This window comes from Talpa occidentalis, unplaced genomic scaffold (genome assembly GCF_014898055.3).
Source record: "Talpa occidentalis isolate TD23 unplaced genomic scaffold, MPIMG_talOcc4v2.1 talOcc4.10, whole genome shotgun sequence".
Taxonomy (NCBI): domain Eukaryota; kingdom Metazoa; phylum Chordata; class Mammalia; order Eulipotyphla; family Talpidae; genus Talpa; species Talpa occidentalis.
Window position 1 is genome coordinate 30,328,639 of NW_023600993.1, and position 14,458 is coordinate 30,343,096.

Genomic DNA, 14,458 nt, shown 5'->3' on the forward strand with positions numbered 1-14,458 from the left:
TGAGAACTCCCCTCCTCCATGGGAAACAACGGAACCCTTGGTGGCTGAGCCCAGAGCCCCATCTCATCCCTGTTGCTGATGTCCCACGTGCCCCTAGGGAACTTCCTGCCTGTCTCCCCATCTGTGCGGGACTTCCAAGATCCCTTCCAATTCTCCCCTCTGCTCTCTGTGTGCCAGGGTTCCTCACCACGCCGCCCTTCCCGCTGCCCCTACTTGCCATCCAAACTCACACAGTCCTCCAGTTCATCAGCCTAGTTCTGGGCCTTCCTAGGAAGTGGAGGTTAAAAGGCCCCCCCCAGCTAGGATAGAGAGCTGGAAACCAGCCCTGACTCCCACCTATTCCTTGGGGTGAGTGACTCATGGCTTCCTCAGTAACCCCAGAAGCTTATCACCATCTCAGGGGTCTGCAGGACCTGCTTCCCAAAGAATGAACCTCTAATGGCAAAATCTCAGGTATCTCGACGAGGGGGAGGGAGAGTCCCAAGGAGCCACCTTGACCATTCAGAGCCCCTCAGCAGATCCAGTCCAGAGTCAGACAGCGGGGCATGCACTGGAGCTTGAGGAGCAGGCTGGAGCCTGGGCCTCCAATGCACTTGTTAAGGATAATTGTGGAGACTGCCTTCCCCATTCATTAGCAGCTCTGCGAAACTTGTCTAAGAGAAGCACAAATAATCGTCCTGTTAAAGAGCAGAATTATTCTTGTTATAAAGCAAATGGGGGGAAGGGAGAAGTAGGCAGCCTGTAGCTGTAGGCACCGAATGCAGCCTGTGGAAGGGCTTTTCAGCCAAAGGCAGAAGAGGACAGGCTGTTCTCTGAGGATGTCTCAAAGCCAAGGGCACAGGAAGGAAGGGTGGGAACCCAGGTTGTGAGTACAGTGAGGTGTGGAAGCTCGAGGGCTTCCTGGAGGAGGGTGGTGGTTCTAAGTTCTGGCTCACAAGCTTCTTGGCTCAATTCTAATTAGGCCAGATGGGCAACCCAGAATCCCAATTGCCCTGCTCAGGGGACCCCATGACTCCTCCATTGTCCTCATCTCCCTGATACCCATTCTTCCTCGAGCCCCCAGAATGAGTTGTCCTCCCTCCTCCTCTTGTTCCTCATTTCCACCTCCCCTCCTCATCTCTCAGTCCTCATCTCTCCTTAACATTTCCATCTGGGCCTCCCTCCATGCCCTACATCCCCACACATTCGGGGGACTTTTGCACACTCAGGCAGGATTTCTCACATATGCCTCCTCCAGCTACCTTCTATCCTAATTGGAAGATGAATGAGTAGATGTGGGAGAAAGGGGTTAAGTGGATGGGTAGGTAGACGGGTGGCTGAGTAAACAGACATTTGGGTGACTGAGTAGGTAGAAGTACAGATGGATAAAGTAAGAAAAATGGGATAAATGATGGCGAGAGGGTAGGTGGATGGATGGCGGAACAGATTGATGGATGGGTGGGTAGATGAACACACGGATTGAGCTAGATGAATGGCTTGTAGTGGATGTGGTCTAGGTAGGTGGACAGATGAATGGAGAGGTAAATGAGGGTGAGCAGGCTGGGAAGATGCCTAGGTAGAGATGCACGGATGGCAGATAGAAAATGGGAGTGTAGGCAGTGGATGTCTAGTGGATGGGTGGGTAAATAATGGATAAATGGGTAGGTCGGTGGGTGGATGATTGGATGAGTAGTGGGGTGGATAGAAATATAGATAGGAAGATGAACAGATAATAAATCGATGAGTCTGTAATTTAAAAAAACAAGTATCAGATGATCTAAAGTCAGGGAGAATAGGAAAATCACTGAGTATTTTCAAAGGGGATAATGCAAAAACAACAAAGTGATTAAGTCAGCTGTACTGCAACTATGTCACCCCAGATAGACACGTGGGCCAGCAGGAACTCCGGGTAGCCCTAGTGAGTCCTCTCTGTTCCACCCTCTGCAGGTGGGCTGTAAGGCAGCTGTGGTCTTATTCCAGTACTGTGTCATGGCCAACTTCTTCTGGTTGCTGGTGGAGGGCCTCTACCTGTACACCCTGCTGGCCGTCTCCTTCTTCTCCGAGCGGAAGTACTTCTGGGGGTACATACTCATCGGCTGGGGTATGGTACCAGGGAGGGCTGCCAAGCTGGGGTTAGAGGGGATGATGCCTGGGGAGCTCACTGGGGGAGGATGGCAAGGCAGCCTACCATTTGAGGTCCTGCCGGGCTGCAGATCCTACCTGCAAGGCTCCCGGCCAAGGTTTGGCAACACCTCCCACATGTCTGGCCCAGGGCAGGTGTCCTTGGACAATGGCTGCACCTAGGGCTGATGAGTGGGAGACAGTCAAGGTCCATAAAAGTCCTCCCCCTTCAGCCCTTGAAACCCACAAGGCCACTGCTAGTCTATAAAGTGCCTCCATAGAAAAAGATTCTCCCTTTAGGTGGACAGAGATTCTCAGGCATCGGGTTCACTCCCTCGGTGCAGCATCTTTGCACAGTGAACAGTTTATGCTACTGTAGGATTGCAGCTCTGGAAACACCACCCCCCCTTTTCTCTCTCCTTCCTTCTCTCTGATTCTTTCTCCTCAATCTTTCCCTTATGTCCCCCATCCCCCCCTTCTATGCCCTTCTTTCTTTTTCTCTCTTTTGGCCCTGACAGGGGTGCCCAGCACATTCACCATGATCTGGACAATCGTCAGGATCTATTTGGAGAATTTTGGGTGAGCTCTCACCCCACCCCCTTCCTCTGGCTACCATCACTTGGGGCAGATCCCCAGGGTAGGATGAGGGGGAACTGGGAACCACAGACTCTGGGCCTGTGATCTCTAAAGGGCTCAGGGGCAGAGCCAGGGACAACCTCAAGGACTGCTGGCTCTCTCTGTGGCTGAGGACAACCTCTCTCCTTCTCCCCCACCCTCCCCTGCCCAGATGCTGGGACACCATCGACTCTCCATTATGGTGGATCATAAAGGGCCCTATTCTCACCTCCATCTTGGTAAGGCTCCCTCCCACACTTAGAGATGGGGAAACTGAGGCCCAGATTGAAGAGTCACCTCACCTGTGGTCACACAGGAGATCTGTGTCTAGGTCAGAACTGAAACCTTGGCTTCCCAAAAACCTAAAGCAGGATTGTCGCCATCCTTTCTACTCCTATCCCCCAGTTCTTCCTGTAGAGCAGAGAAAGCAGATTGGGATGCTCAGTCTTTAGGGGTATGAAATAGTTTCCTGAAGACCTGCCCAAAGAGGGAAGAGCTAGGGGAGAGAAAAGATGGAGGGGAAGCAGGGTCCTAAGGAAGATGAGAGGCCCAGGCTGGAGGCCCAGGCTCCCCTCTCTGACCCCCCGACCTTGGGCTCTACTCACCAGGTGAACTTCATCCTGTTCATTTGCATCATCCGAATCCTTGTTCAGAAACTTCGACCCCCAGATGTCGGGAAGAGTGACAGCAGCCCGTACTCGTGAGTGTGGGCCCAATGCCCTGGCCCCCTATGACCTCCACCCACAGTCCTTAAAATATCCCACATCTCCTTGAGCCTCCAGAGTCACCAAAAAGATATCTTGCTCTAACCCACCTCCACCCCCATGGTGGGGCTCAGTGCACAAGTGTCGGGCCTCGCCCTCAGCAGACTGCCCTCAGGCCCAGGTCTGCTTCTCCGCGGTCACCCACCTGGCAGGTGATCAGACCCAGGTGTGTACCTGCTGCCAAGCCAGGAAGCTAAAGAAGACAGTAGATAACCCGTGTCCGATAACCCATGTCTTGTTCACACCATGTGCCCAGTCCCTCGCATGTGCCTGGCGTAGAAAAGGGGCACAATAAATGCACAGTAGGTGAATGCCCTGGGGAACCCCCAGTCCTCAATAAGATGGCCATCTTCAGGGCTCAGTCCTCCCCAGTAATAACAGCTGCAGGTGTGTGATAGAGGGTTTTCCTAAGGGGGTGCATGTATCCTCTTATTTCATTTACACAGCCTCCTATAAATTGCCCCCATTTTACAGATGACAAAACTGACGGACAATCCCTTCTCCCCAAGGTTTGGGGAGCACGTGGCCATGGCAGAGGCAGAGCACAGTGTCCGTGGGACATTGATCATGCCCCTTGTTTAGAAATGTGCGAGGACTGTTCCCGATGCTTGAGAGCATGGAAAACCAGGCAGGTTTTTGTGAGAACAACAATGCTCAAAGATAGAACTAAAGAAACATTTTTAAAAGGGTGGCCGAGGGAAGGGAGTAGGGGGTCTGCATGCCCACAGATGGGAACAGGAAGTTATCAGTGTTGCATAGACAAGACAAACCTGGGATGTCCCATAGGGCCTTCCAGTCCTGGGATTCTAGAATGTTCTTCCTGGCCTGGCTTCTCTTTGGGGAGTTCTAAGATTTCTGGCTAGAATGTCAGGAGCTGGATTTAGGATTCTATTCTGGAATCCTGTGATTCTCTCTGATGAGACTAAGGCTCACGTTCCTGGTGTGGCAGCTTTCTCTCCCACTGGGTGTGTAGGCAGAGCTTCCCTTCCTGTCTGAGGAGGGAAGGCTCTGCGGGGGTCTGCAGCCTGCAGTCTGCTGAGGAGTACACATCAGGCCTGTGCACCCTCTCCTCTGCCTGTGGGGCCTTGTTTTCCCCAAGGTACACTCAAAAGATCTTGAATCAGAGGCAAAGACAGCTGGTCATCACCAGGTCCGTGTGGGTGAGATGGAAGCTGCACAGCTGTTAGCAGGCAGAAAGGGTGGGCAGAGTGGAGATGGAGCCCCCATGGAGGGGCTGCCAGCTCCCACTCTCCACCTCTCCATAAGCCTTCAACTTAAAGAAAGCCTCCATCTGTCTGCCTCGGCATGTGGGGTAGGTTTGCAGGCGGAGCGGGGCAGGTCGTGCTCAGGATCTTGGTGTGACTGGGAACTGAGACCAGGAAGGAGTGAGAGGGTCAGGGCCCTCAGGCTCAGGGCTTCACTTTGCAGAACTGGCTGCCAATGTGGGAGAGAGAGAGGCAGAGACCCTCCCTCCCCCCCACCATTCCCCCAGCCAGGGAACCTGGGCTGACACCGCCTGGACCAGTTAGGGGGTTCGGGGTGCTGAACCAGGATAAGCCCTGCTCCATGGGACAGGGACAATCATTCAGAGAGATATGGACGTTGCCCTAAGAGCAGGGTGGCAGCATATGTCCTGGTATGGGGAGGTGGGGGGAGAGGGAAGCCATTCCAGAAAAGGTGGCAAATCCCGAAGAAGTGGAGAAGCCAAAAACAGAGGTCTGTACTCGCTGACATCTTGGTGATGGATGAACAGGCACAAAGTCGAGCACCCACCAACCTTCCAAGGGGCCTCGGGCATGTGTGGTCAGCATCCCAACTACAAAGTTCCTCATTCTCAGTCTCCTATTGATGCACTGAACTTTATAGCACCCCACACATCTCTGAGTATACAGTGGGCTCCGTTTTTGTAATTTGACCAAGTATATATTTACCCCATTATACAGACTGGGGAAACTGAGACCAGGAGAGGGAAAAAACAGGGTCTTCTGGTGCCTGGGAACATCTCCCCATTAGCTGCCACAGAGCCTGAAATACCATCATTAGGCTTCATCCTCTGGGTTCAGCACTGGCCTTCCATTATACTCTGTCCTCTGGAAGGGTGAGAATAGGGGCTTCTCTTTCATGCTTCCTCCTGGGCAGAAGGACTCAAGTGCACTGAAGACAGGGGCGAGGACCAGGTGTGGATGTGTTGTTTCTAAAATAGCACAGTCCATCCTCACTTCCTGGTCACTGGCCCTTCTCCTGCGCCCCTCGCGGTCCCCCTGGCAGGCCCTATCTATCCACACGTGTGGATACACATACCCACTGCCTGCTCTCCTCTGTCCCCAGGAGGCTGGCCAAGTCCACCCTTCTGCTGATCCCCCTGTTTGGAGTACACTACATCATGTTCGCCTTCTTTCCCGACAACTTCAAGGCCGAAGTGAGACTGGCCTTTGAGCTCGTCCTGGGCTCTTTCCAGGTATGCACCGCACCATTGACTTAACTGGTCTTCTGGCCTTTAAGGGAATTCCACCTGGAGAAGTGTCTCTTTTGAATGTATTCTAATCTTTTCATTGTACTGAGTGTTAAGCACTTGCTATGTGCTTAGCCCTTTGCATAATCTGGGGAACACTGGGGTTGGGGCCAGCAGTGGGGCAGGCCTGAGGGCTCCTGGGGTATGTCGCTCACCTCTTCTGCTCCCTCCCTCCCAGGGCTTTGTGGTGGCGATCCTCTACTGCTTTCTCAATGGGGAGGTAAGTCTCTGCCGGACCCCAGGGTGGGGGCAGAACGCAGAACTCATATGGTTCTGGGGTCCAGAAGCAGAGCAAGGACAGATAAACCTTGCTATGCAGGTGTGGTCCTCAGACCAGTAGGTTAGCAGTGCCTAGGATAGGACCCTGCTAAAAATGCTAATTTCCTGACCCACCCCCATCTGCTTAGGATTTACATTTTCAGGCAATCCCCCAAGGAATGCGGGAGCATGTCCAAGTCTGTGAAGTGGTTGTGTAGAGCCCCTGGGGAGGGTGACGGCAGCAAGGCTGAGTAACTGTGGTGTCTTGGGCACAAACCACAAAAGCCCACTTGGATAAGCTCAAGTGAGCTGAAGGGTAGGAAACAAAAGAAGGGACTGCAGCCACCTTCAGGGAGTGTCCTCTCTAGCCACCCCCCTTACACTCCCCCCCACCCCCTGCTCCTGGGTCCTCTCTGCCTCCCACCTCCACCCACTCCAATGACTTGAATTGACCTTTGCCCCTATGGGTATCAACTCTGCCTGGCCCAGGTAGCATCAGGTCTCTCAATTTAGACGGAAGGGAAAGCAGTTCAATCAGCAGTGGACAGGGCTCTGCAGGGGCGCACCTGACACTGTCCCTCCTCCCAGGTTCAGGCAGAGTTGCGGCGGAAGTGGCGGCGCTGGCACTTGCAGGGCGTCCTGGGCTTGGACCCCAAATACCACCACCCATTGGGAGGCAGCAATGGGGTCACGTGCAGCACCCAGGTTTCTATGCTGACTCGCGTCAGCCCTGGCGCCCGCCGCTCTTCCAGCTTCCAGGCCGAAGTCTCCCTGATCTGACCCGCAGGAGCCCTGGAAGGCCCCTTCTGCCCGCACCCACCTGCCTTGAGCTGCACTGGGGGGCCACAGGCCTGCCTGGGCATGGCCAGCCCCAGACCTCTGCTTGGAGGATACCAGCCCCCAGGTCACTGCCCAGAAGCCCTGAAGACATTGCTCCTGTGCCGCCTGAGGAGAGCAGGGAGCAAGGATGAGCGTGTTCTCAGCACGCTGGAGCGCTGGGAGCTCCTGCCCTGGAAGATGTGGGGTGGAAGCCGGTCATCAGACACCTTTCCCAAAGGCCAAGAAACCTGCACACTCGCCTGACTCTGCCCCCTGGTATCTCTCCTGACCCATCGAAGGAAGGCCATGACCCCTCTTCCAACAGTGCTTGTGGGAACAGAGTGTGATCTGAGGGGACAAAGAACTTGCCGCCGCCACCCCAACAGTGCCTGAAATTGCACCTTCATTGTCAAGTTTCTTTGGGTTGAACAGTGCCACTGAGGCGGGTGTCTCTCTGAAGACACAGTCACCTCCCCCAGTGTCCTCTTAGCTGCCAGTTCTTTTGGGTAAATGAGTTTCTCTGCCTCAGGCAGGTGTGGTTGTGATATGGAGTTTTGGTTTGGGAAGCATAGGCGTCTTCATAGTCTCCACTAAAGAGGAGCAGGATGGTATTTGGGGTCCGAGCCCAAGTCCCCAGAAGAATGAGACAATGAGGGAGAGAGCGTCAGCCCTCCTCTTCCCCTGACGGCCCACGTCTATGCCAGCTACTAGAACAGACTCAGATGTGCGCTTGTGGGCCTCTCAGTCCCCACATCAGCCCAGCAAGATGGGAACCACTGTTTCTATTTCACAAATCAGGAAACCTAGTTTCACAGACAGCAGGGACCTGGCCTTGTTACACAGGCAGGATTTGAACTCAGGTCTGATTGATGGGAAGGTGAAAGCACAGACACTTCACTGCCTTTTGTACGTTGTCACAAATGATCCTCTTGGTTATATGATCACCACTGATACTGTTATTACCACTATCCCCATCCACCCTCCCTGGAGCGTGGCCGACCAGTCCTCCAGCCCACCATCAGCTGGGCCTCAGGCTGTGGTCATAGCATCCTGTGTCTGCCCTGCACCCCCATGACCACACAGCTTCCAACCTGCGCCACCACCAGAACTGCAAATAGGCTTGTGCAACAATAAATGCTGGGTTGAATGAGCTTGGTTTCATTGGTGCTTGATGTTCCTGTGTGGCCAAAAATGGGGAACAGTTTGCAAGTTGGGATCATCCTGACCATTGCAAAGAGGCATAGTCCAAATATCACTGAAGCTGGATGCTTTCCTACCCACCTTGGGAAACCTGCATTTCCACGTGAGGAACACGTAATTCTAAGGGCCCTTGAGTCACATCTGGTTGAGTGATATCTTCTCTCTTCTGAGCATGATGGAGTTATACCAGGTTGTCACCCCCTGAATCTAGAGATAGCCAAGAGGAGATAGCTCTATTTTTGGATCAACCAAAAAAAAAAAGCTGACAGAGCTGTCCAAGGTCTCAGAGGTGGTTTAGAGGGACATCTCAGAGGCCCCAGCCACTCCTGGGGACAAGGAACACACAGGCTCTGAGATGATCGTGTTTCCGTTGCCCAGGGTTCAGCCAAGAGGAGACAGAGAGGACAGTGCAAACACCACCCAAACAAGCAAGTGAGCAGAGACAATTGACCAATGGAAAGGTTTAGACACAGGGGCAGTAGGGTGAAGAAGATGACGTCAGTCATAAGAGATGTCTCCAAAACCATTGCCTGAGCTGACCTCTTTGGGTTCAACTTTTTGCAAACTTGCAAGGAGGTTTTCTTGCTGCAGGAGCAGGAGATGGATGCCAAACTGGGAAAAAAAGAGGCCAGAATGGACTAGCAAAGGCTTGGATCTGCTTGCATGGGTCCTTCCAGAGCCTATCTGACTCAGTACCATTTCAGGACCCATCACCAAGGACAGCTCTAATCTAGCACCCTGCAGAGGACCTGAGTCAAGGGTGGTCCTGGGGCAAAAGGTGAACAGGAGCAGGGGCAATCCTGGGCAAATACCCTTTAGTCAGTGGTCCAGCATACCCAGGTGAGGGGACTCTCCATCCAGAGCCATGCTCCAGCCAAGCCATGCCCTGGGCTTGGTCAGCTGTCAGACAGAGAAGGAGGTGGCCCTTGACTCCAGACTTCCCAGGTCTGGCAGAGAATGCCCCTTCTCCCTTCCCTACCCTGCCCAGGCCAACCGTGCTAGTGGTGCTGGTGGGATTCCCTGATAGCCTCATATCCCTAGTATTACAAGGCATGGAGGATGATAGACAGGGAATAGGCAATGCTCCTCTCACCAGCTGGGGCATGGCACTCCCTCTCTCACTGCCCTCGCCCCCCTCCCAACTCAGTGCCTTGCTGAATTGTACCCAGAGGCCTTGTCCACTGCCATATTCCTCAGTAAGGTCCAGAAGACCCAGTGCCAGATTTTCAGTTCCCATTCTGCTTCAGACTTTTTCTGGGATCATGAGCAGGTCCCTGTCCCTTTCTGGACCTCATTTTCTCCCCCTGCACAAGAGGGGAGGGTGATAGGTTGCCTCGTTTAGTCCCTGACTAAAATATGGGTGGCTAATGAGGAAAGGGACTGCCCAGAGTCTTCTACCCACTCTGTCCCCTGGGCTTTGGCAGAGGACAGCAGCTAGAGAGGGGAGCCCCAAGAAGTCTAGAGGTCCAGGTGATATGCAGAGCCTATGCAAAGAACTGAGAGATGAGCTCAAGCTGGTACAAGATGGGGATGGCACAAGGGGAAATAAACGGGTTGACCATAGATCCTAGAAGCAAGGTGTCTGCAGAGGAAAGGGAAGCACCCACTTTCCATGTCAGGGTCCCCACAGGCTTCCTTGCCTATGTGAAGTCCACATGTAGAGCCCTGACTAAGCTGGACCTGACCATTTAGCACAGAGCCTGAAATTCTACCACTCATGAGTCATGGCTTCAGGGTGAGGAGAGAAGGCTGGGGAGAGAGCAGAGTCACCAGCCATGAGGGTGGGAAGTGAGTGGAACAAGAGTGATCCAAGACTTGGACAAGAAAAGGGAGGACAGGGAGGGGCCCTGCCCTGAGGTGGAAAGTCCAGGGTACATATCCAGGAATGGGAAAAGCCAAAGCACTGCCTTGGGAGGGCAGGAGTCACAGGCAGAGATCCCAGGCTGCCTATGGGGTGGGGGTAACCACGAGCTGAATTTCTCCTGCACCCCTTCTTCCCTTCAGCTCCCAGTACCCCCTCCTGCTTTATGGAGCCATTGTCAAGCCAGATCAGCTCATCTCTATCGCCACCTGGTGGGCACTTTAGTAATTAGCCAAAGTTGGCCCCTGAGACCCCCAAACCTGGGGGTAGACCTTCTCTAGCAGACCAGGTGGCACAGAAGTTAGGTCTCTTTCCTAGCTCCCTTTCAGATCTAGATAAAATATGGAGGAGGTGGTGAGGACCCAGGATTGGTGAGACCAGGGACACCAGGAATCAAGGAGAACTGACTGTGCCCTTAGACCCATGCCTACTCTGGCACCGTGTCCCTGGCCCTGACCCTGCTGTGACCCCAGATATAGAGTAAAAAAGGAGGAGAGTGTTTTGGGGAGATGATGACTTGGTTTGGGACATGCTGAGTGAAATGTCTGAGAAACTTCTGGGAAGAGGCCCCAAGGCTCTGAGAATCAGGACCTAAATGACAGGGTCCAGATGGGGTAGGGAAACCAGGGAAGCCCCATGGGCTGGGCCAGGGTGGGGTTAGGCATCTGTTTCAGCCCCTCCATTCCCTCCACTCACCCAGGGCCTGTTTTAATGAGCTGCGGCCATCCCCCACTCCCACCTCCCCCCATGTGGGAACAGGAACTGCTCTTATCTCTCCCTGGGGAAGGGGCCAGAGCCACAGCTGGCAGTCATTAAACACCCTGATCAGGCCAGGGATGGCTGAGATATTAATAGCCAGGAGTCAATGGCCCTGGAGACACAGCCTCCCAGGGAGAGGGATAGTAGCCTTGGCCAGCTGTGGGATGAGGAGGACAGATCGGAAAAGGCCATCCTGGCAATGCCCCAGCCCCCATGCAGGACAAGATGGGGTAACCAGTGTCCAGAAAAGGAAAGGGACTTGATTGGGATCTCCAGCAAGTTATTGGTAGAATCTGGCCTTAAACCCAGCTCTCAGAGACTTGCCTGTGTATGTGAACTGTCACGAATGAGATTGGCAAAGTCAATTATTTTGCCTCTTTATTTAAACAATCTTGATATATTTTTAAAAGATTTATTTATTTATGCATACAAGAGCTGGAGTTTAGGCCAGGGATGTGTGGGGTGAGAGGATTCACCAGAGACAGAGTGGGGAACAGAACAGGCAGACTGACTGAAATACACTGCTGAGGGGAACAGTGGGCGAGTGAGGAGAGGTTTGCTGTGCCATGTGGGTTTCTCCCTCGCTGTCCAGGGGATCGAACTTGTGCTGCAGTGGCTGCGGACAGCTTCATAAGTTGTGTCTTAACCCCTTGCGCCACCAGGGAGGCCCATAATCTTGATATTTTGTTCATTATTTTTTGCAGTCATTTTACCTTTCTAAAATCATACATTAAAATATTGTTTATTCTGATTAACAAGTTTTTGTCACCGCCTTAAATTTTGCACCCAAGGTGAGTACCTCCCTTGCCTCGCACTAGTCCCAGGCTAGTCTCCAGTCCCAGCAGCCTTGGGTCCCAGCAGGCAGCCTGGAAAAAACTTGAAGGGCTCAGAGCCAGCTTCCATATGGCTCAGAGGAAAGAGATCCTGCCAAGGTGATGCCAACTAAAAATAGACAGCTTCTAGTTGAATTTAGTGGCTCAACGAAGTCAACATGGACCTACATCGTCCTTTCAGTAGGACAATGCCATCCTCAATGTGATGACTTTTGTCTATTGACTTAGCCCCTCAGGATTGCAAGATGGCTGCCACCGCCCCAGGCATCACACTCACACAGAATCCCATCCACTGGCAGGGAGGAGAATGTTTCCTGTGTATCTCCTTTCATCTGGGAAGATAGCTAACACGGAGCTCATCTTCTGCACACTCTCTTAAGTCACAGCCCTGCCTGCGAGAGAGACCAGCCTTCCAGAAGGGAAGGCTGAGATAGGAGGGGAGGGGAAGAATCTATCAGACATGTGTCCTGTTCTCACTCTCTGGAATGAGGTCCTGAGGGTGCAGAAGTTGAAAGTTGGACATAGAAGGGCCACCATGCCCATTAGAAGATGCTGCTAGAGAGGTGGTATGGAGGTTGTGGAGGGAGGTTCCATGCAGAAAATGGAAACGCTCTAGGTATTCTGTGTAGAAAGAGATTTAATGTAGGAATTTAAAGGAAGAAAGGCTTGAAGGAATGAATATTGGGGCACACCTCTATCCGCATGGTCACATCACCCCAACGGCCACCTGCTGCCACATAAACCAGATCCCACCATCAGCCACCACACTGCAGGGGAATGGCCTCTCCTTCTCCTGCTCCATGCACTGGTCCCTTCTGGCAAAGCCTAAGTAACATCCAGATCCCCAGCAGCAATAGATATGGGAAAGGTAGTGGTTAACCTTCCAACCCCTCAACTCAGCGGAATAAGGAAGGGGCCAACGAGGATGCCCAGTGGCAAGAATTAATTTCTAGCACAGGGCTTCAGGTGGCTTGTAACCTGGTCCTCAGCAGGTGGCCTGAGACAAACCTTGTGACCAGGAAACAGGAGCTGGTAGCCAGGAAGTACGAAACAGAGAAATGGCGAAACCAACACAGGAGGGGTAACGAGCTGTTCCCTGCTCAGTGTGAGCAGGAGCTCAGGAATGAGCTGCAACTCATTCTTCCAGGAATCTTCTGAGGAGCTGACAGGACATGCCTCAGACCCGTCCTCCCAAGGCACAGGACAGGATAACCGCTGGCCCCAGCACCTACTGCTCAAGGGTTGCCAGTGTCAAATCCCTCACACTTCCAGGGGTGGCAAGTGTGTGTCCAATGGGTTCTTGTGTCCCATACTGCGGGTCAGAAGAACTCCAGAGAAAGCGCTGTCTGGTGTACAACTGACAAGGAGCCTCACACAAAGGCCTTGTGCTGTTCCCTGAACTAGGGTCTCCATGAACACTCAAAATGGCCACTACAGCTGAAGTCTGTGGCTGGGATGACCCATCCTCTTGGCTGGGGCCCTCAGCCCTGCCCTGGCCGACCAGCTCCACATTGACTCACTCTGGCCCCTCAGACACTCCAGTCTCAGTCCTGTGTCCATCCAGCCCTGGCTATGATGTGTCCTGGCACCTGTGGTGGGCTCATCTCACCACTAGCCATGGCAGTGCCATGTCAGGCCCATCAGCTCCAACTCAGCTGCCTTCCTCATGCCCCACGGAGCACACAGGAACTCCTGGATTCCTTCCAGGTCTCTGGGAGCTGAGGGAGGCTTGGTGGTGCTACTCAGGCCATCAAATCCACAACACCACTCTAGCAGGGTCTTCTAATGGGCACAGTGGCCCCTCTATGTCCAACTTTCAACTTCTGCACCCTCAGGACCTCATTCCAGAGGGTGAGAACAGGACACATGTCTGATAGATTCTTCACCTCCCCTCCTGTAGTATCAGCAAGGCACAGAGCACATTCTCTATGATCCAGGCAGACCGGTCAAGGAGCATTCTGGAGTCCTCAGTGGCTTTTTCAGGCTTTTATTGAGCTTTTTACATCAAATGTAGTGCAGCAGTAGGTACATGGCAGGCAGGGGAACCAGCAGGTCTCCCAGCCCCCAGCAAATCTTCACTCTTCCTGGGCTTTCTGGCCTTCTCTCTAGTCTCTGCTTCTCTGCTTCTTCTTTGCTCCTCTGCTGGTTCTGCTCTTGTTCTACCGCTGCTGCTGTTGCTGTTTCTCCTACTCTACTGTCATCCCTGTGACACCACTCTTATAACCCCAGTCTCAGCCCAGGTGCGCCCACCCATGCGCCCACACCTACTCCAGGTGCCTGCCATTAGGCACATGTGTAGGACCGCAGGGGTCTGTCATTAATGCTAATGGCGGGAGGGTAGAAAATCCTGATAATTTTCATTTACCCTATACCTCCCCACCGCTCTCTAGTTACAGGGGGCTTTCCTCTTCCCCTCCGTCCTACCTTCCTCTCCTTGAGATGGCCTCACTCTCCTCCACCCTCCCTCAGGCTCTAGCTGGTGGAGTCGCTTTGGGAAAAACAATTTCAGGAGAGTCAGGGACCGGGCTCGAGCAGGTGTCTTTCGACTCTCCCACAGGTAAGAAAAGACTCAGGTGCTTCTGGCTTGCCAGTGACTAGGAGGGGATGCCTGCCTGCACACGGGAGGCTTGTTTCTGGGGCCTTCTGTTGTAGCAGAGCTTGGGTCCACAGACTCCATTTGGGTGTGGGGACCAAGAGGGCCCCACCCCCCCACCCCTGGCGCAGAGGCCTCGGTGCT

At 53.4% G+C, this 14,458-nt stretch overlaps 1 protein-coding gene and 1 long non-coding RNA gene across 3 annotated transcripts in view; one reads left to right on the forward strand and one right to left on the reverse strand.

Moving 5' to 3' along the window:
• The window catches only part of VIPR1 (vasoactive intestinal peptide receptor 1), a 35,236-nt gene extending 23,945 nt beyond the window's left edge, over window positions 1–11,291 (forward strand). The window contains exons 7-13 of one of the 2 annotated variants that reach the window (XM_037526849.2): window positions 1,927–2,080; window positions 2,619–2,679; window positions 2,888–2,954; window positions 3,324–3,415; window positions 5,808–5,937; window positions 6,170–6,211; window positions 6,838–11,289. In XM_037526849.2, the coding sequence (XP_037382746.1) occupies window positions 1,927–2,080; window positions 2,619–2,679; window positions 2,888–2,954; window positions 3,324–3,415; window positions 5,808–5,937; window positions 6,170–6,211; window positions 6,838–7,029 (738 nt within the window). In that variant the 3' untranslated portion in view covers window positions 7,030–11,289. Of the gene's footprint in view, window positions 1–1,926; window positions 2,081–2,618; window positions 2,680–2,887; window positions 2,955–3,323; window positions 3,416–5,807; window positions 5,938–6,169; window positions 6,212–6,837 lie in introns of both variants that reach the window. The other variant, XM_037526840.2, reaches the window with a different exon arrangement.
• On the reverse strand, window positions 406–4,298 carry LOC119258600 (uncharacterized). Its single transcript, XR_005128280.1, has 5 exons — window positions 4,250–4,298; window positions 3,625–3,749; window positions 3,018–3,126; window positions 2,200–2,285; window positions 406–653 (listed from the first exon to the last, which is right to left on the reverse strand). It is a non-coding gene; the product is annotated as an uncharacterized LOC119258600 (long non-coding RNA).
• Window positions 11,292–14,458: the final 3,167 nt, after the last annotated feature.